Below are 24,864 nucleotides of genomic sequence, written 5' to 3'. Positions count from 1 at the left end.
TATGAATAATTACCCTGCTGAACGACAGCAGGAGGAGTGCAAAGAACATGGAGGACCTCTTTCCTTGGTGCTAACTAACTTTCTGTAGCTTGATGAAACAATATGGATCACTGGCAGAAAAGAAGGTCAGAAGAAAGATGTTAGTGTGTGACAGCTGCTTCCTTTATCAGATTAAAAAAGGCTTCAAAAAAAATATTTTCTAGAACTGTCAAATGAGCTATTTAATTGCTTCACTGAATTCTTCCCACTGGCTTATTACTAAAACAGACAACATAACTAGCAAGCAGATGATACTGTATCTTGAATAAGCTTGTATTAAATATACTCTTTTAGAAGTGGGCTGCCTATTCCATTAGCATATACTTGCCAGCCCATGAGGATGTCTGGGAGAGAGGGTTTGTTCCCACAGTAGGTATAGCTGAGGGAATGAGTGAGCTGCTTAGCTGAAAATTCAAGACTGAATTAGAGGAAGACTTGCAGTTAAACCACATGGGTGGTAAGGACCTGACTGGATGGTTATTTAGTTTTAAACTACAAGTGGTTGAACTGAAGGGAGATGAATATGCTGGTGGCATTTAGTATTTTCCATATTGGAAATGTATTCAGGAGCTCAAAGCAGGTGCTTAAGAGGAGCTGGGTGCCAGAGCCATGGCTTCTTATTGGACTGTCTGTACCATATCACAGAGTGGAGAAAAAGAATATAACCTGTTTTTCACAAAGGCGTTTGTCATTTGAATGAATACTATCTTGTGTCTAATGGCATCATTCATCATCCAAGAGGCATGAGGTAGCTGAGCATCTTATTTTGTAGACAATTGAAGACATTGTTCTTGATCTCTGGGACACAAGTTGTATTGTTTTTGGGGAGACTTCCTTTGAGCAACATCTTGAACTTAAAGTCTAGCTGTGCACTCAGGCAATGTGTATTGTCTTTCTTTTTCATTTGGGCTATTCCTGGCAAGAAGATTCCTGCTTTGTCTGACTTGCCTATCATCTTCTATATAGATTGTAAGTTCTCTGCCTATAAAACCTCAGAACAAGATGGCAGTAATGCAGTGGAGTTCTGAGCTATAAATACTACCTTAAACCTAAGAAGTTATTCAGTAATAGAAATAATGTAGTAGGTAATTGCCTTGTGAGTCAGGATTAAAAATACAACCAAACCCTAACATGCTGGGTAAAGCTGCTTGCGCTCCCATGTTAAGGTAGCTTTGCTCCTATTTCAGAGCAGAGTGGTGATGGCATGTAGCTTCTCCTGAGTGGGTTTTGCTATACGGATGGTGGTGATGGGATATGTCACAAGTGATGTGGGTTGGTAGCATTTCCAATCATGAGTGAACCAAACAGTGCATAATGTGACAAGCTATTAAAGCTCCATGTAAAAGAGCCCCCAAGAGTTTCAAACTTAGTAATTATATCTATGCTAAGAAGCTTTACAGCCATGCCAAGCCAGTGACTGAAGCAGCTGTATTATTGAAAAGTAAGCTGTATAACAATGAAAGATTCTCATGTAGTTTAGCAAACAATAAAAATGGGATTAGCTAAGAGGTTGGCGAGATGGCTTTTTTTTGAAGCCCTCAACATATTTTTGCTGTTTGGCCTCTTGAGCAATTACAGAACTAGAACTGCCACCCTTGAAATTCCTTTATTATTGAAATATATTTAATAACAGGGCTTAAACAGCTATCGCCTCTCAGCTGGGCCAGTAAATAAACCTTGCTTTATAGTTAGAAGAAAGTATAATTTGGGTTTAAACCCTACTTAAATAAAACTACTGTTTGTCACAGAGACTTTTTAAGAAAAGGACAACTTGTGATATTTTCCAAAGTATTGATTATGTTGGAGGAGAAGGGTGAATAAGGGAGAAGTTTCCCTTCTGTTATTGTGAACAGAAATCAGTGTTAAATGGAAAAGTCCAAAATCACTTAGGACTTTTAAATTGGGCTATTTTTAAAAAATGAAAGAAAACCTCAACAAAAATTGTTTTACAAATAAAAAAGCTCCATCCTTTTAAAGAGGAACTGCTACATACGTTTGAAAGACAAGCTGAGTTAAATGTAGAGAGGCAAAAAAATTCAGAGGTAAGATCTGGAGGTAAACTCTGGGCTGGATTCATGAGAAGCTACTGCCTCTGAAAATTGCTGTAGATGTCGTGATAAATAAGTACAAGAAGTAACTGAAAGCTACCCAATCCAGTGATCACTGGGAAGATACTACAGTGGTAAGTGACCACAGAATTAGAACAGCACCCAAATGCAGTTTGTTCTGTATCTTCTACCTTGCATAATACTACCAGAGAGAAGAGCTGGAATATGCTTAGAGAGTTGAGTATGCCGGAAATACCCTAGATTATTCAACACAATCTTACTATGTTTTGGTAGGTGACTCCAGGTTAAATTGTAGTAATAGCATATTCACAGCAGGAGAATAGAGCCAAAGTTTGGTATTTTGGTGCCTCTGGGTAGATTATGTAATTATAAAATTGTTCTCTCTTCCTATGGATTTTACATTCTTTATTTCAACAAAATGTAACAAAAAAATGAGAGTCATTATTTGGGTGTCACATTCACACTTAGCTGGAAAAGTCTGCAGAGTATGGATTGTATGATAAAACTATTTCAATTGTTGATATAAGGGAATATATTTTTCATGAAGTACAGGGTGGTATTAAACTGTGTTCTGTACTTAGTGTCAATAACGGGAATTCTGTTCCTGCTGCTCTTCAGCTTGTGTAATTAAACTGGACAGGAAATGGCATGGACATATACAGGAGAGACAACCTTCTTGACCAAGAGAAGAAAACTAATATCAAACCACTGAAAATGTAGCAATGAGTTTTCAGTTTATATCCCCAAAGATAGTATGGCAAGAAAGCTAATGATATTAGTACATAGTTAAAATTGCTCTTTCCTCATAATTGAGATGCACTCTTTCCTTACGTCTAAGAACGTTCAGCTGTTGGTTTAAAATAGGTCGTGGCATGAATATCTGAAGTAATCATTACTGTCAGAAAATTTTAATTGACTTCTTCACACTAAAAGAGCATTTAACTTATGTTGATTGCTTTTTTCTCTGCTCCCGCCTCCTCCACTTCTACCAATAGCAAAACTCACAAGTTTTGGTCATGTAGGGATCTCATGGCACCAAAGGATGTAAGGAAAATTAAACAGAGTCTTTAAAGATCATTTGAAGCCAAGTAATAGAAGGGAGGCGTTGAGAACAGAGAGCAGATGTTTTCCCTCAAAGAGTCAGTAGATAAGCTCTGAGCCAGCTTGGTCCAAGCATAATCGAGGGAGCTTTGAACTTGACTTTTCTGTATTCTCAGTTTACCTTGATATATTGGCTTTTTCCTCAACCTGTTGGTTGTCATATTGTTAGCCAGTGTTGAAGCTGTAAGGGAATATAAGTATTTGTTAAATAACACTATTGATTCAAATGATGATAGTGAGAAAGTTACAAAGAGATTTCAAGATAACACAGATTGTAACTAAATTTCTGTGGATTCCAGTTTCCAATGAGAAATGTGATGAATAGAAAAGCTATTTTAGTCAATTCCTAGTTTAGTTTTAAAATTCGGAACTGCTGAACATATATGAGAAGGAAATTTTTGTACTTGTTTGGTTATGGTAGTCAGTGTTTGGTTTACGAACTTTATTATGAACAAAAGCACTAACTATGCTTTAGCAATAACAAAGCTATTCCTTGCTGTTAGTTGAAAACAGCAACAAATTAATGCGCACTAGTGTTTGGTGTGGTTTGAGGTATCGTTAGGAATTTATTTCTGAGTACAGTCTTTCCTAATTAATGTGAAATTCATTTGCTTCTTTTTTGCCATCAGAGATTTGGGTTCAGAAGACCAGTACGCTTTGTAGGAATGGCTGTTTATAGCCCATTCAGACAGGGCCATCTGCCTCTGGAAAAATTAGGTTATTATTTACAGTTGAAACATTAAATCCTCAGACAACTGAGGGCAGGAATAGGGGAAAGAAGGCAGGACGAGGTGCTGTGCTAATACATATTTTTGGTCACATCAAATAAATTATGGTCATGAAACAGGAAGCCTTTTCTTGCTGTTTTCATTCTGCATCCCATAAATCTACAATTGGATTATATCCCGTAAAATTAAAAATTACACTTCAAACACTATTTTTCAGAGTAAGCAAAAGGCAAATTTCTATTTTCAATACTAACATACAAACCACCACTATAAAATCTGGGTCGTGTTTTGAAGTGGTGTGCATAATTCTAGTTGCTTTCAACTTTGAAGACAGAAAGTGGTCCAACATGAATGCTGATAAGTGTAACAAGCTTCATATTTGCATCCTTTTCATCTTCTACAAAAAGGACTTTATTTCAATAAGCTCATTTTGTTTGCAAAAACGAAAGCGGTGTTTGGAAACCTATAGTATATTTTTCATGGCTGCTTAATAAGTCTCCAGCAGTGCTTTCAATCAACTGCAGGCTTGTGGGGAAAGACGATTCCACATAACCTAGCACACTATTTCATTATGGCCATTGTGCCTAAGCTCTGACACTGGCCATTTGCTTTGCTGTTTACCATGTATTGTGCTATGTAATTGGAGTTTAGGAAACATGACTTCAGATTGCTGTGCAATACCTGAGGGAGAGGCTATGACCTGTACAAATGCACGTGATAGTTTGGAAATACCTTTGTCTCTTAGTGAGATCTCACTGCGTTCAGATTCAACCTAAAATACTGGATCCAGGTGATTTGTAAAATTGTGGGTTCTGCTTAGTCAAAGAAGGAAGGTATCAAAAACCTTCCAGCAGAATTGATGCATATGGTACTGATTCCTCCTGCATCTCGTCATGCTGGCAGAAATAAAGGACCACAGACCTGCAGAGGTCTCCACTATAAGGAGGTTGGTGCAAACCTGTAGTTGTTGCTGAAGACAGAAAAGGGTTGGTATTGGGAGACAAGTGTGGTGAAAGGAGTACAAACCTTAAACTGCCTGACATCTCCTTGGGCCACGAGTTGGTGCTCATTTTCGGGTGTAATGCAGTAAGCTAGTCTCTAAACCAGATGGGAAGAAGAGGAAAAAGTCAGCCATATGAAGTGGGATTATGTCCGTAATCCCCAATCTATAATGGGGAAGTAGCATGAACTTTATTTAAAATGGTAACTTAGATCTTTAATATCACTGCATCATGTGCCTTTAACTTAGTCACTGAAAGAACAAGCTTATTTTAAGCCCCTTGGCATTAGCCTTTAATATAAGAAGCAACAGTAGAAAGTTTATGCAAATACTAAGGCCAAATATTTAGCAACTGCATATGGAAAAGAACATCAGGAACAAGTTGGTATCGTAGGCCTTACATTCCCTAAATTCACACTTTTCTGTTAGTGCTGTAATGGGAATGCCTAGTCCCAGTGGGAGGGAAAGGAGATACTATTTCCCAGCTCATCTCTCTTGCCTATCCTGCACTGTGCTGTTTGGGACCACATGTGGATTTTGGCTTATCATTAACTTTCAACCAATTTAAGGAGTTCCCATTAGACTAAGAGCATACCTTTCCCCATACTTCTAAGAGCCACAAGGGTATCATATCTTGTGATATTTATTTGGATGTAATACACTAGCCTTTTGCTATATTTCTCATGGACTAACTGGAGAGTTTCTGACTGTAAGAGCCTATAAAAGACAAACCAGAACTAGCTAACACTGCAAAATAAGTGAGAAAACGTGGGTTTGGTCAAAGATTTTGCATTCCAATATCACTAAACTTGCGCAAGCTGGCTAAAGCCTGTTGGGCCAGCATAAATTATTATTTGACTGAGATGCTACTGGAAAATAGGTTTATAAACTCCCAGGAATGGAACAAAACAAAGGGCTTATAGAATTGCTGGAAATGAGAATTAGAAATTGTGCACAATATTGAGATGTTTGAGCTGATGAAAACAGGGCAGGTGAAGAGGGGTTCCCACTTTGGGGTGCCTTTCTGAAGTGAACATTGTATGAGGTGACTGTACTGTTTCAGAAACAAGGCATTTATCCGTTTGGGTCTGCCAGGTGCATGCGAGGGTGAAGCTCCCTGCCTAGGTAAAGGGTGGGATCCTATTTTCTGCTGAATTCTTTGTGTCGTCGTGGTGCTTCAGTGATTTGCTTAAGAGCATTAGTATCTTACTATACTATTGTGTAACTCTAGCTGTAGGAGGGGAGAGTGATAGAACCAGGTGTAAGTGTGAGGGTCTAGGTTAGCTTGTAAAATTATGACATGACAGGATAAAAACTGATGTTATAGAATGGTGAGGAGTCTTACATCTGAGCACCGTTAGAGGTTTTAAGACTGTACTTAATTTACTATGGCTGTAAAATTAGTATCATCGTAAAATTGATACGATCAGTGAACCATAATCCTACTTCTCTACCCTCCTGGGGTACAGGACTATGGTAGAGAAGTAGGAATTGATAGAGAAGTAAGGGGAGGTGAACTGTAAGGAAATATGGATGTGTTTCTTCCTCTTACATAGGTTCTTTTACGGGTTCTTTTACAGGTTCTTTTACATAAATTTAATACTACACATAAAGACATAAATGAAGTTAAAAGAACACTATTAAAGCTGCAGGTTTAAATGTCTTGTTGTTATGCAAATCATTAGAATAAGATGTTCACAAATTGCTTCTCCTCAGTTTCTTCTTTTTTCAGTGCACAGACCAGGCATATAATGCATGAAGTGAGTTTATGTAGTGCAAGATGCTGCTGTCTAGTGCCCTGTTTTTTTTACTGAATTAGTTAAAAAGCAACAAGCTAGATGAGACTGTAAGTGCCTATATAAGAATTTTCTTGATTTCCAGATATATTCCAGCACCTATCTCGAATATGAAGTTTCTTCAAGCATTCTAATATTACTGATGAACTCAGAATCAAGATCTGCATTAATTCTAGCCTTCAGAGAATTCTGAAATAATTCCAGTAAATAGAGGATAAGGGCAATGAAAAACAAACCCGAAGTGGCTGCTGTTAAAGGAAGAACACAGGGCTAAATGGGTCTGTTGCTGTCACCCAGTAAGGCATTTCTTCTGCCCTTGCTGAATGCTCATTTAATGAACAAAGGCCTTCCTGAACACCAGGCTACTTTGGGGGCATCCCACCTTCCCAGCATGTGGATATATGTTTAGAGACTCTTAAAATGCTAAGTTAGGAGAGATCTGAATTAACTTTATACATATAACAGTTTACAACACTGTGGTATAGCTCGATAAAGCATACCTTGGACTGACCTCTGTTTAGTTAGAACTGTGTGAAGACTGTAGCTCATAGATGAATATGAAGATAGCATGATTTGTATTTTTTGTTAATAAGAAAAAAAAATAATCTCATCAATTGCATTAATCACATGCATCAAAAATAATTTTTCAGAATTATTGTGCTGAATGGAAAGCTAATTTCAAGCAGCATGCAGTAATCCTACCTCAAAATTACAATCCATCTGATGGTTGAATCCAAAAGGTCATTCAAAAGTAAGAAGTTTGGGAAGTAAGAGAAAAAAACTGCCAACCTAGATCCAGCCATTTCATTTCACAGCAACATATCATGACATTTCATGAGTGTTCCACTTACTTCTTTAAAGGTCCCACGCACATTCATGAATTTATAGATAATATAGGCAGGCACAAGTATCATGGAAGACAATGCTATTCCCCAGCCAATGCGATTTGCCCAGAGAGGGAAGGTGTAGTCATCATAGGTCAGAGGTTTGAAATTTATTATGCTGACTATCACGACAAACTAGGGAAGAAAGAATAAAATGAACCACAGTTTTGAGATGAAGCAACTTAGTGAAAAACCAGTTATACGTGTTTTATTAGGCAGCCAACCTAAAGCGTATTTCAAACCAGCTTTACCATTTACCATCATCCTATTTGCTTTGTGCTTCTTACTGCTTAAAGTGCTGAAGCTCTTGATGCATTTATTAGTATTAACAGTTCATTTTAGCTAGTCTGGACACACACAATTTGAAATTTTGGTGGGAAAATCAGGTGATTGTCTGCTACTGCGTCATTTAAACTAGTGTTACAGGTGTAAAAAAGGGATTCTGTAGTCAAGAAAAACCTCTGCAGGATCTGGTTGTTTTCACTTCTTTGTTTCCCAGAGATACTAGGCTTCATTTAGAAGTTTTGTACTCATATTTCAATGAGAGACATAATGCAAACTCAAGTATGATGCATTTTCTGAGAAAACGTCAAGCAGCCTTAAGGCCTGGAAAACAAAGGTTTTGGGTTTCTTTTCTGCTGGTGTTACCCTGTCCAGTACTAGATGCATGAAGGGAAGAGTGGAATACCAACCTATTTCCCTCCTGTTAAATCCATATGGATTGTGTAGTATGTAGAGTTCCTTGATTTGGGTCTCTAGGTCTATACATTTTGCTCCATATAGCAATTTCAAATTAGAGTATTTTGAGCCGAGAGTTACAAAGGCTATACAAGGGGAGTAGTGGTGTGGATTAAAGGAAGCTGATACTGTGAAATCCGGTTAGAAAAACACCAGTTCCATTTTGAGATTTTCTTGGGATGATGTCCATAGCTGCAGACAATACAGAGAAAAAGATTCGGGGACATGTTTCCTAATATCAGATACTTGACCAACTCCAACTTACCTTTTCTCTTAAAGAGAATTAGAAACTGCTGTAATACATTGTCCCAAATAGGGGCCCCCTTGCACTAAGCATACATGGGATTGTTAGAGCAAGAATCATATTGATGCCTGACAATTTTGTAGCCTTTTCCAAATTAATCTAATTTGTCATTTATGTCATTTGTATTTGCTATCCTTATGGTGTCAGTCTGTTCTGGTGAGGCAGTTTGTATGCTTCATACAGGTGGTAATAAAAATGCAGTTTCTTACAACAAGTGGCCAAACTTCTAAAATTTGTAGGTTTTAATTATGTAGGCTAATGTTGGACTACCTTTTTTCATACTAGTTGCTATCTTTTATAGTTTTCACTTACAAATCAAGTTAAAACATTTTGGCCAATTTAACGTAATGTGCTTTATTAATGTATTGAGTAATGAACCCAAAAGATGGACTGTGAGAAGATAAATTATATTTATTTTTCCCCTATAAATCAAGATTTTAATGTCCATGTTGCCTTTTAGGAAATTAAGACAATGTACAGCTATAACAGAACTGCCCAGTGTCCCCTACCCACTGTGATATGATTCCCAGGGGCTTTAAAATATATTCATAGCCATAATTATGTCGATATGTTCAAAGTTTAGCAGCAGCCGCTGGAAAAATTTGTGCATTGTGATGGCTGAAGGATGCATTACCTAGAAGTTTCTTCTGATCCTTAGATTTATAGTAGGATGGTAATAAGGCCGCTTCACGAAGAAATCCTAAACTACCTGTAGGTTAGACTGAGATTCACTTCATCTTTCTCTAGTGAGCTTGCTGGAACTCTATGTACAATTTAATTTTTCAACAGTCTCTTAACGTGCAAGCCTAAGGATGTGTGGCGCAGCACTTTTCCATTCACTTAAGTCAGCCTGTTTGAAGTGCTGTAGGACATGCTTCCATATAAGCCTCTTTACAGAACAGTGTTTAGAAGGATAATTACTACATGCTTAATAGGTGCTTACTGGTGAATTTTGGGGCCAGAAGTTTTTGTATTTAAAAACAAAGAAGTGGACTTGAAGGCTCTCATAAAAGCCTACCCAGTATGTTTGGAATACCAGTACTGTTTTCAGAACACACAGCTTTGATGAGATTAATAGTCTCCTAAAATCATAGAGAGGTCAGATTTCCATATTATTCAACCTGACCTTTTCATTTACAAATATGCATAGGAAAAGATCCCAATATAAAACTGTAGTTTAGTTCTGAATCTAACCTTTACACAAAGAAACCGAATTCACACAGTGGGATTTTTTTTTTCTCCCTTGGTGTAGTGAAGCACTTGTTTTTCACATCAGGCAGCTTTTAAGGTGTATTTAATACATCTCTTCAGTGCCTCACGTAGCTAATTAATTGGTGTAGAATTAGTTTTTCTGAGATGTCATTCAAATATTCAGAGATCTTGGTAACCTCCAATGAAAAATAAATTCCTGCTAACATCATCTCTTATGCCTGGCTAGTTTATTTTCCCAACAGAATGATTTGTGTTTAACATGCACAGATGTTGGCAGGACAGAGGACGCTGCTAACTGCTCAGTGTTCCCTAAGAAAAACTACTTTCTTTAAATCCTGCTAAAGAAGATGACCACAGCCACAATTGGCTTCTCTTTCACAAGTGAAAGGTATTATACAAATATAACTAATGCCATTGTGGAGAGAAAAGAATTAATTAAACAGGAGTGTCTTCTATTCATCTTGACAAGACCCGGCATAGCAATGGGTATCTTGCTGTTGGTACCTATTACGTATTCTAGAACCAGCATACTGGCATTCTTTCCAGGATGAAATAATTATTAGCACTTACCAACAAAAAAGCAGGGCTAACAAATTTCCAGCACAGTCTCCAGTAGAGGCCTGGCTTGAAGCCCATCATCTGTTGGATATCTTCACTGAATCTGTCCACACCTAGAAGGGATATGAACATCAGACTGGCATAAACCTAAACTGATGAGATGCTGGCACACCCCAAAAATCTGCTTTTTCAGTAAGCAGACATGAATGATTTCCATATCAGAAGACATACAAAATAACAACATCGATCTCCTTTCAATGGCTAGATTTGTCTTTGACATCACTGTATTCAAGACTTAAATGCCTGCGAGCACTTAAGGCCTGTTGCAGCTGGCTTTATATTGAAAAGTGGCATTGCACAAATACCCAGAATTTAAGCTGTGAATGGGACACACATTTTTTCAATAGTTGTGGCCTATTGTAACCTAACTACTCAATACTATTACAAGTATGTTGAAAGAAAGCTCAGAACCTTACTCAAACTGCTTACTGATAATGAGGTAGATTCATATGATTCTTAATTTATCAAAGGAAGCTTCTTTTTTTCACTTATTGAGATACTTTACTTACTTTTCAGTGCTTCGCTAAATACCACAGAATGTTCATTATACCTGACAAGTGTTATTTCATCTTTTATCACCTTTCTAAGGAACAAGAGAGATGCAAGTTCTGTTCAGTGTAGCTATGTACAAAACTATATCAGCTTGAAAGAGGTGGCCTTTTTAAAGTATCCTCTGTGTTTCTGAAAATTATAATACAAACTAGAATTTTCTAAAGCTGTTAATTTTTGTATGCAGCTAAATATCTAGTAATGTAGTTGTTGTAGATACTTGAGAAGGTACATGATCTGTTCATGTGAATAAAAAACATAGCATATGAATTCTCTGTCTGAATGCCCTGGGTAACACAGCACGAGTATAACATGCTTTCTGTGAGTGGTACTAGCCTGGTCTAGCTAAAGATCTTGAATCATCTACAAATCTATCAAGCTTGTCTGTATGTGGGAAATGTATTTTTTTTATTCTAATAATATTAATTCACATCAACTTACATGCTTTGAATTTTCTGGAAATCGTCTAGTCCTCAGTCAGTGGGGCATTTTCTGTCTTCAGTATTTACTGGAACTCTTTTTGCATTAAGTAATATACTATAATTTACTATGCAAAGCAAGCATGCATTTTAGAGTGACTGTAAAAGGTCCATTTGAGTGGTAGTTTCTTCCCTTTTTTTTTTTTTTTTTTTTTGATTCTATTCTGGTAGGACTTACCAGCGTGAGGTATCTTGCAAGAATTTAATCTAAGCCCATGGTATTTGGTACACTGTATTTTAGAATGGAATGATTATCGCTGATATAAATGGGGGAAAAATGTCCTCAGTTTTCTTTAAAAAGAAAACAATCTTTAACTTTATGCCTTAGAGACATTGGCTCACAGACAAGTAGTTCTTTCTAGTGCAATCTGTCATGTCAGACTACTAGTTGACTACAACTACTAGTTGTAATTTATTATACTTGATGTGTTTAGGAAATTTAATCCTGAACCCCATCAGGTAAACAGCAGAAATGCAGCTTTTTGCTGTGAAGATTTCTTTCTTAGAGAGGATGTATAGTTTACCACAATAATTGTTTCTCTTCATGTGGATCAGTTAAGTAGGATTTACTTAATGTATTTAATGTAAATATGACAGCTTGAGTTAGTCCTTTACATGCAGTCAGGATGTAACATATTCATAAGGTCTGGACATTAGAGTGTAAACTTCTCTTTGATTCTCCCTCCCTCTCCCCCCCCGCAAATATTGTGTACAGTTGCAGAAACATAGCCAAAAGGATCTGCAAATGCTCTTTAAATTTAATCTAATTCTATTTGCAGTGCTTTCTTTGAACTTTAAAATGTCTGAATTTCAACTGCTGTGAGTACTGAGTGAAATTTAACATTGTGCAGAAGGTCAAAGAGAAGGACTAGGTAGCTCCAAAAATGTTATTCATAGGTTTCCAGACAGGCGTACCCAGAGCTCAAGTAGTGCTTGGTGTTCAGTTTCTACTGGAAATGGGACATAAGTAGGCCATGCTCTCAGCCTGCTTTTTCAACAGCATGCTTTTTCAGTACTATGTCTTCAAATAACTCTTCTAAGAATCAACATGTAAAACAGAACACAGCTATAGCTACAGGTAACAGCACCTGTAGGTTTGTATACAAATTAAGAGTTGTAGTGAAACTGCTTCATTAATCAGTCCTATCTTTTGGCCCCTAGGAATTACAGTACATCATAGAACCATCAAATTATTCCTTTCAGAGGAGTTCTTGGGAGGTCTCTAGTGCAGTCTCTTGCTCAAATCAAGGTCAGAACAATACAGAACAGCTTTCTCATGGCATTGTCCCATTAGGTCTTGAAAACCTCCGAGAAAAGAGTCATCAAGCACACTCTGGGCAAACTGTTCCAATGTGTATTTATCCTTACATAGAAAAATAATTTTCCTCCTTTCAATTTGATCATGGTCTTCTGTCCTCTCATTGTGCACCCCAGTGAAAAGCCTGATTCTCTTTCTTGATAGCTCTCTTGTAGGTATTGGAAGGCCACTATCAGGTCCTCCTTCAGACTCCTCCAGGCTAAACAAGCTCAGTTCACTAAACTTTGTTCGCAGTGCTTGTACACAGCTCCTGAATATCTTGGTGGCCTACCACTGGACTCTTGCTAGTTTACCACCACAAAGTTTTACTGAGGGTCAAAGGCAGGACACACATTTCCAGGTGCAGTATAAGTGCCAAGTAAAAGACAGTAATCGTCTCCTGTACTCTCCTGGCTATGCTTCTGCTACAGCTCAGTATGCTGATGGCCTTGGTACACTGGCAGGTTACTCTTCTGACTCACTTAGTCTGCTGCCCACATCCCTGGGCAGCTCATCTTTGAGACCAAGTAGTAGATCCAGAAGAATGTCACTTCTGGTTTGCCCACCTAGCATCTATGCTAAGAAGTTGCTTCTGATACCTTCATCTGTAAGAGCCAGGGTCTGATCAGGACACTAGTTTAAGTTGCATAAAGAAGGCTTCTTCCACTTCCTCACCCTGATCACGTGCTCTGTGACAATATTCCCCGATGTCACCCTTGCTGGCCTTTGACCTGGCCCACAAGCACTCAGCTATCCTATTATCCATTCATTACATTTGAGTTGCTCTTCTGCACCTACTCCCTACTTCTGTCTTAACAAGCACGTATCTATCAAATGCAGAATCCTAATCATACAAGCCCTCATCCAGGAGAAGATGAGAAAAGACATTGTTTTTTTCACACAGTTCATCAGTCATTGGCATTGAGAAAATGAGAAAGAAGGGATAAAACAAATATAAAAGCCATTGTGGGGTGTTCATTTGCAAATCCTACAGAGCACAGAACAAGGTATCTATTGATTAGCCATGTAGTGAAGTAACAACCACCATCCGTTTTTCTTCCTGAGTCTCCTTTCTAAGTCTGGGGCAATATTGATACTCATTGGTGGTGACCCTCACCTGGTGGTGGTGAGGGGAGTAAGCCATACAGTACCATTCCCAAGGAAGGGCAGCTGTGCTAACGTAGAAGCAAGCATAACAGTAGGAAACATTCCCCGCCTTGGCAAAAACGGTAACAAGCTAGCAGCCATAACTAAAATACATCTGTATAGTAAAACAAACTGGGTCTCCGTTCTATTACACATACAGCTGGCCTTTGCAAGAGGAAACTTCACAGTAAGTGGTCACAGGTATAATTTGAACTAAATTTCCGTGGGTTTGGTCTGTGCCAAAATGTCAATGCTTGCCTTCAGGCTGGCTTAATATTCATCTGGGTCATTAAGGCAACTGGGTTCTATCAGAAAAAAAGAGGTAGACAAGACCATGCCAGATTTAATCAGTTTAAATAGCACCTGGGGCTGCTGTGTCAGTAAAAATATAGGTCAGGTGCTTAAGACAAGTGAATAGCTATTTTCCCAGTTACAGGGAGGCAGGAGAGAGAAAGGAAAGGATGGTGAAGGACAGAAGGTGCAACAAATAAACAGAATTTGACCAACCTTGGCTTAGTCTGTGAACCACATGCAAAGCCTAGCTATTGTAAAGTGCAGTAAATCCTATTTCAATAGTAGCAGAGAACAACTTGCCCTTACTAACTGAAGAATATTTTTATGCTTCTGCTTCCAAGCTCAGCTATCATCACGCTTCCACATTCAGCTCTTTTACAAGGATCAGAGACAGCTGTCTGTGAAAACTACTGCTTCCACTACTTTGAGAGAGAACAGCATATGAGCTGCTAGCTCCATGTTGATGTTGGGTGACAGAATTACTACATTAAAGCTAAAACCTATTTCTTTAGTAGACTGCACAGCTTTATGCATGAATGCCATTCTTTTACCTTGTTCACTTATCAACAGTTTCTAATCACAAGAGAGTTTGACTTGAAGAATATGGTGGCACAGAACAGATGGATAAATAAGTGACTGAGGGAGGTAAATGGCATAAGAGTGACAATGTCTAAGAACCTTCTGAATAATACATTAATTTTGAATACAGTTATATACTGAATCATACAGTATCTCTGAATAGAAATGAAGGTTGGGGAGAGAAAAAAAAGAGTTTCTTTTTTCTTATTAAACTTATGTATCAAGTGTCTTGATTTTTATGTTACTTTAGGGAGGAAAAATACATCAAAAGACCAAATAAGGCCAGGGAAATTGTTAAATAAGATGGGCACATTATCTGAGACCTGACTTAAATTGTGAGCAATATTTTTTTCAGTGTACTAGAGCACATCACTGCACTCCAGTTGGCACACAGTGATTCCAGCCTAGTGCCAGAGGCCAACTGAATACTCCTAAAGCTTGCTATATTGGGCATAAAGTGAATTACTGCACCCATTTTGTGGTGCAAATTAATATGAAATACTAGAAACAGTACTATTTCTGGTATCCAGGATGTTGGGTATTCCATACCATGCTGTGAAATACATTTTAAACCAATAGTGCTTTACAATGAAGTAGAATATTTTCTTAAACAAAAGAGACTAACATAGGAATAACTCCCTAAAGACAAACTACCTTTGTTTGTATTGCATGGGGAGAGCTTCAGATTGGCCTGAGGAAATCATGGGAAGGAGGAACAGGTGAGTCTTTAGGCCAGTCTACTTGCTTTGAAAGTACCAGATGTAAACTTGCTACTGCAAATCATCAACTATGTTAAGAGCTGGAAAATACTGGCAAAAGTAGCAACATTTCCATCCCACTGCAGTCACCTTTGCAAGGTAGGATTCTCTTTTTGGCTTTGTGCAGGGTTTCAAAGCTTGGCCCACTCGACATCTGCATTCCTGGCTATTCATAACTCAGGTGGAAATCGCTGTGTGACACTTGACTTGTGGTTTCATGTATACAAGACTATGCTGGTTTTCCTGCAAACAATGTGTAAGCCTGTCATGAACACTTGGGATTATAGAAAAGATTTTGCAGGTGCCAAATGAAGTGCTTACCATAAAACCAGGAAACTCCAATTGCCTCCATTAGAACTGCAAATAATATCGAAGTCCCAGCTGCAAATGTGTCCAGAAGTGTGAGCACGTAAATTCCACCCTAGCATTGGGGAGTTAATAAAAGATGCAACAAAAAGAAGTTACAAACAGCATTATCTCAATAGTTTAGTGTCTAATTATCAGAAATCACCTTTACTTGAAACATTATCTCAACCCAAGTATTTTAATATGGAGCTGATGCTGCAGACATGGGTTCATGCTTGCATACAAAATAGTGGAATCAGATTGCAGCTCTTCTGAAGAGGCTTCCTTTTACCCTTTTTCTCACTTAACTGGGAAACAGAAGCCTCAGCTTGGCATGATTATTGGGTGCTCTTGGCACTCGGTGTTCAGTGGAAGCTGAAGATGCTGGCTAGTCAGGGAATGCTCAGCAGCTTGTAGGACAGGGTCTGTCTACAGCAGTTAATGAACATCTTCCAAAATTATTAGCAGGAATGGAGCGCTACAAGAGTTGCCACAAGCCATTACCACTCAGTTTGTTCCTAAAGCAAATTATTCGGTAGTCCAGTGAATCTGCAGTCTTAGACTGATGTTTCCTTTTCCCACACTGCCTGCATCTCTCTTTTCCAATGTTCCTGCAAAGGGAGCAGTTGCATGTTAAGTCCCTGTTGCCAGCCCAGCGTGGAAGCAGCTTAGCTCTGTCTTGTTTCTTGGCTGTGGAGTTAGTAAGTCTTTGCTCAATGGAGAGAGCAAACCAGATTATCTTCCTTCCCAACAGCTCATTTCTGTACTTAAGAGGTTCATGACTGAGAACTGTAAATGCATTTACTATTGATACTATTTTTTTTTTTTAGCTCCATTTTGACTACTTTTTGCCTCATTTTACAATGGGGTATGAATTTGTGTAAATTACTGCTTAGTTTATTTAGTTTGGAGGGACGAGGAATGACGACCATGGTGTGTTTACTTGTTTCAAATTGAACCTAAATAAAGAATGAAATGTTTCAGGACATTCTTTGTCACATGTAAACAACTGAAATGTTTGCAGTTGCATTAGGTTTTTGTTAAAATTTTTTTTTTTTTTTTTTTTTACAGCGAAACATGGTCTGACTATGCCTGCTCAGAAGGGGAGGACAAAGGAATTATTCTCCATGGTTTTACCAATGGTATAGATAGCACTTGGACTATTTAGATCTGTAGGTGATTTTAATCTCTGTGATCAATTGGTTTTCTATTCTCTTATGAAATATGGCTTTCTGAAACAGCTGTGCATATTTACAACAAGGGAGAGAACAGTACTTAGGCCTTGTCTAGGTTTTTAATTCTGTTGGGACTTGTCCGGAAACTGAATGAACTTTGGTTGTTGTGTTAGAAAGAAAATGTTGCTTCTTGAATGACATTTGAATTTGACCTCTTGTTTTTGCTCTACACCTGCTCTAAATGAATGCCTTTGCTATCAAACTTAGTAAAGTGAATGACAAATATGGTTTCGTAAGAAACATGTTTTGAAAATACAGCTTTAAAATTTCAGAGGACAACATCAAGCAGATGAATTTAATGTGATGGTATCATGAGGGTTTTTCTTTGTATCCTGTACACATTAGAAATGTTGTTCAGTTATGTGAACCAATACATTTGGACAAGTCTGGACAAGACAGTTTTGTGCATTCCAGCTGGTGGGGTGAGCTGAAGTCCAAACAGGTGTCATTATTTAAAAACTAGAGCTAGGCTGTTATCTTGAACTGCTTTAGCTCACTTGAAGGCAGTGGAGTTGCACCAACTCTTCAGGTTCTTAGCCACTGAGTTTTTTTGATCGTGTATTTCAGGAAATTTTATTCAAGTTTAAACTTTGAATAATGAAGCAGCATGTTCAATTCTTTAGGTAACAATAGTCCTAACATGGTATTAAAAGGATAAGTATTTTAAATGTTGCATCTGTTTTTAGTGTCTCAAACATTTTCCACTTTGAGGAAACTGGACTAAAGATGTTGCCGTATTCTTTTAGTGTAAAAAGAATTTTGTACTTATAAACTTATGCCATTTCAATAACAGATCTGGAACCAGTTCTAGAGCTGGAGAGAGGTTCAGCAAATCTACTTTCATGGTGGCTACCTCAAGTTTCAGTTGTTTTTGTTTTTTCATCAAAAAATAATAATTAAAAAAAATCTCTCCAACCTAGAACACTGTAATTCTCATCCTTTAATTAGTTGTCAAAAGCCTAGTGAGGCAGATCATTCAGGTTGATGGTAGTGCTAAATACAGGTTACTAGATGTTCAGGATAAGTTATTTGTGTGCTTTTTCTGGTGTTAAGAGTAAGATATAAGATTTAGGCACATAAAGGAACATTAAGAAACCTGGGGTGAAGGAGATCATTATTCTAAACTTCTTTCACATGAAGTGAAAGCTGCTTTTTTGCTTCAAGAAGAGAATAGCCAGATGACCAAGGGAATGGTCACTTAAAATTCTTAGTTTCTCACACAGGACTAAGAACTCAACACATTTAATTACATTTAATGTGATTTAAAAAACAAACCAAAACACAGAAACCCAAACAAAACCAAAAGTAGCACAGACAGTTCTTTGCGACAAAGAGTTGTAGGTTCTGTTGATAGCTAATGATCTTGTGCAAAAAAGCAAAGCAACTTCATGTAGATTAGCCTAAGAGTAATGTTCTGATCATAAAGTTAAGTATTAAAATTTGTAACAAAAATAGTCACCTGAACCTATTCAAGTTTCTATCTAAATATAGAAACTTGCATTTTTAAGGTAGCTTATTGATGGGAACTTTTGTTGTACTTACATTAGTGATGCAAAAAAGGGCAAGTAGAAAAGTGCCAAAAGAAACACCAAAGGTGAAAAGCTTTCTGTGCTGCTTCAGAATTTGGAAATCATCTGCCAAGCCAGTGATGACAGCCTCCATTCCGCCCATCTGAGGAAGGGAAGGCAAGAGCTTTGGTTAAACACTACTGGCTGTTGTAAATACAGATCAAAGAATGTAAAGCAACTTGTATAATTAATTCCCAACCACTGTATGATTCCTGACATTTCAGCTGTAAATGACTGCTGTTTGGAGGTATGTTTTAATACCTGTGGTAAAGAACTGAGTGAGGGAGCTGGACATCAAGTGCCATGGTTGTTGGCTCAGTAGCCATATCCTCTGTGGACCCTTTGCTGGCTGACCAGGATAGTAAATAGCCAGTACTTTGGGAAAAATAATATACGTTTTAATATGCGTTGCGGAAAAAGCTGGTAGCTTACGTAACCAAACTGCCTAAGAGAATTCTAACATAAAGACAGACACAAGAAGCGCCTAGGGGAAACGTACCGAACAAAGATTCAGTTTAGTCATTGATTAATCAAATCCGGTTTGACAGAAATCTTTATAGACCTGGGAGTATCCCTACATAGGAAGCTTGACATCTTCTTTTTGTTGACAACATGAAAGAATTTTACTTTGTTTTCTGGAAGTTAATGCTGAACTTCAGCCACTGTGCCTGAATTAGCCATTGTTTTGCAATATAGGAAAGGCTCTTTCCAAGTTTTCATTGACATACCTGGGTTATGTAGGTGGTTAATGAATTTTAATTTCTTTCCACCATTGAAAGCATTCTGCCTCTGCTCCACTAGGAAGTTGTAAAAATTAATTCTGGTTCCTTGTCATAATAAATAAGTGTATTCAATATTTTGGGGAGGCTGGATTCCGTGCTGGCATAGCCTGTCCCTTTCCTGTAAGAATTTGGTGAAAGCAACCTTTCTGGTTGAAATCAGTAGCAGAGGATTACCTCTCTAGAATGTGAACGATTCCAGACTAGAGCTAAATTGGTGGGGGCAGTGGACCAATTTCTTTTGTGTTTTTTTTTTTTTTTAAAGGTAACTAATATTCACAAGTAAAATGTCCCAAAGCCTCATGTAGGCTTGTACTTCCTAATGTCTTGGGAGGCCAACAGTGAGTGCACTGCAGTTAAGATGGGTTAATATTTGATGTTCTCAGAAATTGTAGCTGTGTTGGCACCTAAATGGTCTTGGAGAAGTTGAAAATAGAGGAAGCTTGAATGATTTTGGCTAAGGACCATTTCTTAATATATCATGGTTTATTCCCCTTGTCAATTCCCTATGCCAAGTTAGATACTTACTCCAAAAAAATCTCTACAAACAATAGTTCCATTTTCTGTCCTTTTCGTTGTTGTTTGCTTAAACTTGCATGATTAGATTTCTCTTTGCTTAAACATTTTGACAGCTCCATACAGATGTCTGTATTTCTGTGCCAGTGTGCGCTTATATACATGAATAAAAGTAGTCATATATAATTATTCCTCTTTAGCTTTGGGGTTATTTGATTTCTAGCTTTAAAAATTATCATTTTCCCTTCAGGAACTTGATGTGGGGGGAGACTTGAGGAGACCACCATAAAAAATACCCCATGAACTGAGTTTTCCTAGGTAAATTATGAAAAATCATGCACGAAACAAGAACAAGCAAATCACCTTTTAAAAGCAAACCCCTTTTAAAAACAAAAAAGCTAAACCTGGCCACAGTTTCTCAGTTCATATTATTTTAATCAGCTCCACAAGAAAGAGCTTTCTCCACTTGTAGGAAAAGTGTGTTCTGTGATCTAAAGACTTGTGCCTTTTTTACTCAAATGTTTCTTTGTTGCCTTAAATTTACTGCTGTTGCAAAGTAAACTGTTTGGATCTAAACACTTCCGAGCATGCGTTTTCTTTTTAATTCTGCCCTCTTCTACTGGCCATTCATGCCCTTTCAGTGTGCTAAACCCTTCCTTTCCATCCTTCATGTTTGCTTACAGTTGGAAAATGGCCAAGCTACAAACCCAGACATAATCTTGCCTCAGACTTTTGAATAAGGATTCAGATCTTAGTGTATAAGACAAACTTTATTGAACGTGAGCTGGAATCCAAAAATCCAAACAGTTCAGTAACTTTTAGACCCAAATCTGACCTTTACAGCTCAGGCCTTAGTCCACAAGATCTCATTGTATTTGCCAATGATTATCAAAGTTTCCTGCTGCATTTCCTCCTCATTTCACTCAGTTTTGCTCTCCTCCATGTCAATTCATTCTCTCCCGTTCTTGTCCTTGAAAATTAAGGAAGTTTTCTGAAGTTGTAAGCAATGGAAATGCTGTGTTTTGCCATTTCCAGCAAGAAATTCCTAGATCAGCTCTGTACATTCAGAAATACCAAAGACACTTCTATGCTTTAGAAGAGTAAGAAACCCCTACCCTACTAAAAATGATGAGTATTTTTGCATGGTTCGCTACTTCTTAAAGATCCTGGTCCCCCCACCCCGACCCCCCCCCCGAAATGAATCAACCTTTAAGCTAAATATAACAGGATGCCTTGATGATGCTTTGGCAAGAACAAAACAGTGGTGTTGGGTCATACCTTTAAATAGTAATAACTCTTGATGAACAGCCCCTCTTGTAAGATCATAAAAAAGCAGCATTAAGTAATTATTTACTGGCTTGAAAGAGATTTGGCCTTTTCCTAAACCTTTGAAATATTGTTAGCCTTTAAAATATACTGTCAGGATTAATACTATTGGTATGTTGGCTGTGCCTGTGAAAACAGATTCTGGGAATGTACAGAATGTTTATTTGAAATGTAATAAAGCCCCTGTTTAAGGCTGATACCTCTCCAGTTACAGAATATAACAGTAAATGAAAGATGTAAAGGCTGGAAGGAAAAAATACTCACAGAACTGTCAATACCAAGAGTAAGGAGCATGATGAAGAATACCACAGCCCAAAATGTAGATCCTGAAAGAGTTGAAATTGCCTCTGGATACAGGATGAAAACTAAACCAGCTCCTGAAATAGGAAAGAAAAAAAAAACCTAAACCACCGAATGATGTTTCTTAGCCTCACAAAAGTGTTCATTTAAAAAAAGATAAAATATGATTAAATTGACTTTTACATCAGTCCACATCACACTCTGAGTAGCTGTTAAAAGAAAATTTGTGTTATACCAAAAATATATTCAAAGTACCTTAATAATGTACTCATGACAGTTCTGTATTAAGAAAAAAAATATCCCATTCTTTTTCACTTCTATGAATCTTTTATTGGATTTACATCCTTATGAGCTATTTTTCAACTATGTAGTAGAGAAGGAGCCATGTGGATGCGGACTCTACTGTTTCGCAGGAGAACTTGGATGTGATGAAAGATACAGGAACTGAAATCACGAGTGAGCTGTTACCAGTGAAAAGACTCTACAGCTAAACTTACCAGAACCACCCAAACCAGTAACCTGTGGTACTGAGCAGCAATGCTTTCACTAGATACTATGCAGTGGTAAATGCCTGTTCATTGCACAGGCTAAACTTGTGAGGGGCAGATGTTGGTGAACCTCGTTTCAGTGGAAGTAAGATGAATCAATACCACTTAGAGTTTGTGTTTCAGCAAGGCATTTACACACAGATCTTTAGTTCCAAATAAGTTAATTCAGGTCATTTCCATGAGATTTTCGCACACTCTTTGAAACAAATATAAACACATTTGGTAGACAAAAAAGGGTAAAGCTAATATAAAATTAACTTCCTACCTTCAGTAGCTACATCCTCAATTTTAACTTTGTGCTCATGAGCCATGTAGCCCAATATGGAGAAAATTGCAAATCCTGAGATGAAGCTTGTGACACAGTTAATGGTACTAGTCAGCAAAGCATCCCTAATGATGGAGAGAAGAACAGCCCAGTGAAAAAAAGTCAACAAAAAATACTTTAAGAATAGATGGGGATTGGTTTATAGGAAGATTCTTGCCAAAATGCTAATTGTGCAACTATCTCGATGATCGAAAGATCCTATCAGCATACTATGCTAGGAAATAATTTCTGTTTACTATTTTGATTTAAAGCAGAGTTCTGTTAAACCCACAAACCAACAAAGCTCTATTAAATATTAAGATATTAAAAAGCAATGTGTTGTAAATGCTACTGAATTGAAGCGTGCTTTTATGGTTAGAACTAAACCACAGTATTTAATGAAAGTATAGATTACTCTTACACGGAAGGCCAGGCTTATGAAGCAATATTGAACAAATATATTAGCCTAAGAACTACATAATGTGATTTTGCATATAGTCTGTGGGGTTTCTTTCTTAGGTTCAAGTGGTTTTTTCCCTTTTGAATCAAAATTAGAATGCAGAAGGAAAATTACAGGGCAGCTATGAGATTAATGCAAAATTATGTGCAGATGATGGTAACTGTTATTTTGGAAGACTGCTGTGGCTAGCATTCTAACTGAAGGGTTCTCAAACCTGGTAATAGTACCTACTGCAAATAATCAGCTGTCAACCCAAAGTTGCTTTGGGTTAAGTATAAAACTCTGAAGTTAGTGAAAGTGTTCCATGATTTTGGCTTTCAGTCTGCTTAAGGCAGTTCCAATCTATGTATTTTCTTGTACCTTGTCATTTTAAAAATTTTTTTTTTTTTGGCCATCCTTTAATTCACATTTTATTTAAATACATGTGTATTTATAAGACGTGTACTTCCTGAATTTATATTTCATGGGAAAATCTAAAGCAATGCTTGTTTTCATTCCAAAATGGAATGTTAGCAAAACTTCTAAATGTTGGAAGTTCTCAGAAGGTGCAGAGCAGTTCTGGTTGAATTTCCATGGCGGTGATTCAGCAAAATACTTACAAACTGACTTGATTTAATTTAAAGTGCATTTCTAAATTAGAGCTCAACATAAAATATCAGAAATATAATCCCAAAGCACAGAAACACTGCTGGGAACTGAAATCCTTCTGCTTTTAGTTCCTGGACCAATAAGACTTCATCCTGTGTTCACTGTTGCACTTACTGGTACTTTTGAAAGGCAAACACAAGCACAGTTTACACAGCTGTCTAAAGTCCAAACCTAATCCCATTCTGTTTTGCTGTACAGCAGATATTTTGGCAGGTTCCTGTTACTAAAATTTCAGTAAGGAAGACAGTGTTTCAAGATTTGGGTTGGTTGCTATGTCTACACAAGACTAACCATTATTAATAAGTGACTGAAGATGGAAAGATAGCTTATGCTTATTCTAGATGCAGTTAAATAGTATCGCTGTGAAGCAGTAATGAAATAACAGGCTGTCTTACCTGTAACAGTTGTTGTCAAACTTATTGTAACTGGCAAATGCAATTAAAACACCAAACCCAGCTCCTAAGGAGTAAAATATCTGAGTAGCTGCATCAATCCATACCTGCATAATGACACCAACATTATCAATGTCAGTTCAGTCCAAAAGATACATTAGGAAAATGCAAGAAGTGTACAAGACAGATGGCTTTTGAAAAATGATCAGCATTCAAGCTCATGGGAGTGTAAGTGCTTCTTGGCCCCATGAGATGTCAGATGGAGCACAGTCATGGTCCAGAATGGCTTAACCTGAAATGGTAAGGGCTGAAGCAGTGGGCAAGTGCTGTCACAGTGTGGGGCACCAGTCAGATCTGTACTTCTGAGCTTTTATTGAGTACTGAAATGATTACATGACTTTTCTGCTGGGTGACTGACAGAAATGCATTTCTAATAGCTCTTGTTCCAAGATAATTTGGACAACCAGAAAACTAAAAATATACAATGGGTCAAGAGTCACAGGACATTTTCTTTCCCATGAGGGAGCTTTCTTCATGGGATTGTTAGTATATTTTATATGATGCTTTCTTGTTTCAGAAGCTGAAGCACAAGTGATGTGCTGTGAACAGAACCACACAGGTTATCTGTCACTTTTCCCACTTGGCTAGAAAAGGAGTTATTACTGTGATAGTCATTAAATTTCAGTTTAGATGCAGCTTGGTAATTTTAAGGATTGTCCACTAAGGAAAACATGTTTTTAATGCTATAACATCTTCTAAAGTGACCATCCAGCTCAGCATTCATGTGCAGACAGCAGTCAGGAACAATGCATGCTGCTGGTGTCCTGAATCAGAAGCCTGAAAATAGCTTAG

The 24,864-nt window shown here is 37.6% G+C and overlaps 1 protein-coding gene across 1 annotated transcript in view; it reads right to left on the bottom strand.

Moving 5' to 3' along the window:
• Nucleotides 1-672: 672 nt before the first annotated feature.
• SLC6A2 (solute carrier family 6 member 2) overlaps nt 673-24,864 on the bottom strand; it is a 70,102-nt gene continuing 45,910 nt past the window's right edge. The window contains exons 7-15 of the mRNA XM_030470634.1: nt 24,016-24,119; nt 22,474-22,598; nt 21,625-21,737; nt 18,714-18,842; nt 15,913-16,012; nt 10,442-10,542; nt 7,585-7,752; nt 4,964-5,035; nt 673-3,390 (exon numbers count right to left, since the gene is read on the bottom strand). Of these exons, the coding sequence (XP_030326494.1) occupies nt 3,367-3,390; nt 4,964-5,035; nt 7,585-7,752; nt 10,442-10,542; nt 15,913-16,012; nt 18,714-18,842; nt 21,625-21,737; nt 22,474-22,598; nt 24,016-24,119 (936 nt within the window). The 3' untranslated portion in view covers nt 673-3,366. The remainder of the gene's footprint in view (nt 3,391-4,963; nt 5,036-7,584; nt 7,753-10,441; nt 10,543-15,912; nt 16,013-18,713; nt 18,843-21,624; nt 21,738-22,473; nt 22,599-24,015; nt 24,120-24,864) is intronic.

The sequence above is a fragment of the Strigops habroptila genome, chromosome Z (genome assembly GCF_004027225.2).
Source record: "Strigops habroptila isolate Jane chromosome Z, bStrHab1.2.pri, whole genome shotgun sequence".
Classification (NCBI taxonomy): Eukaryota; Metazoa; Chordata; class Aves; order Psittaciformes; family Psittacidae; genus Strigops; species Strigops habroptila.
This window is presented reverse-complemented; position numbering and strand designations above follow the sequence as displayed.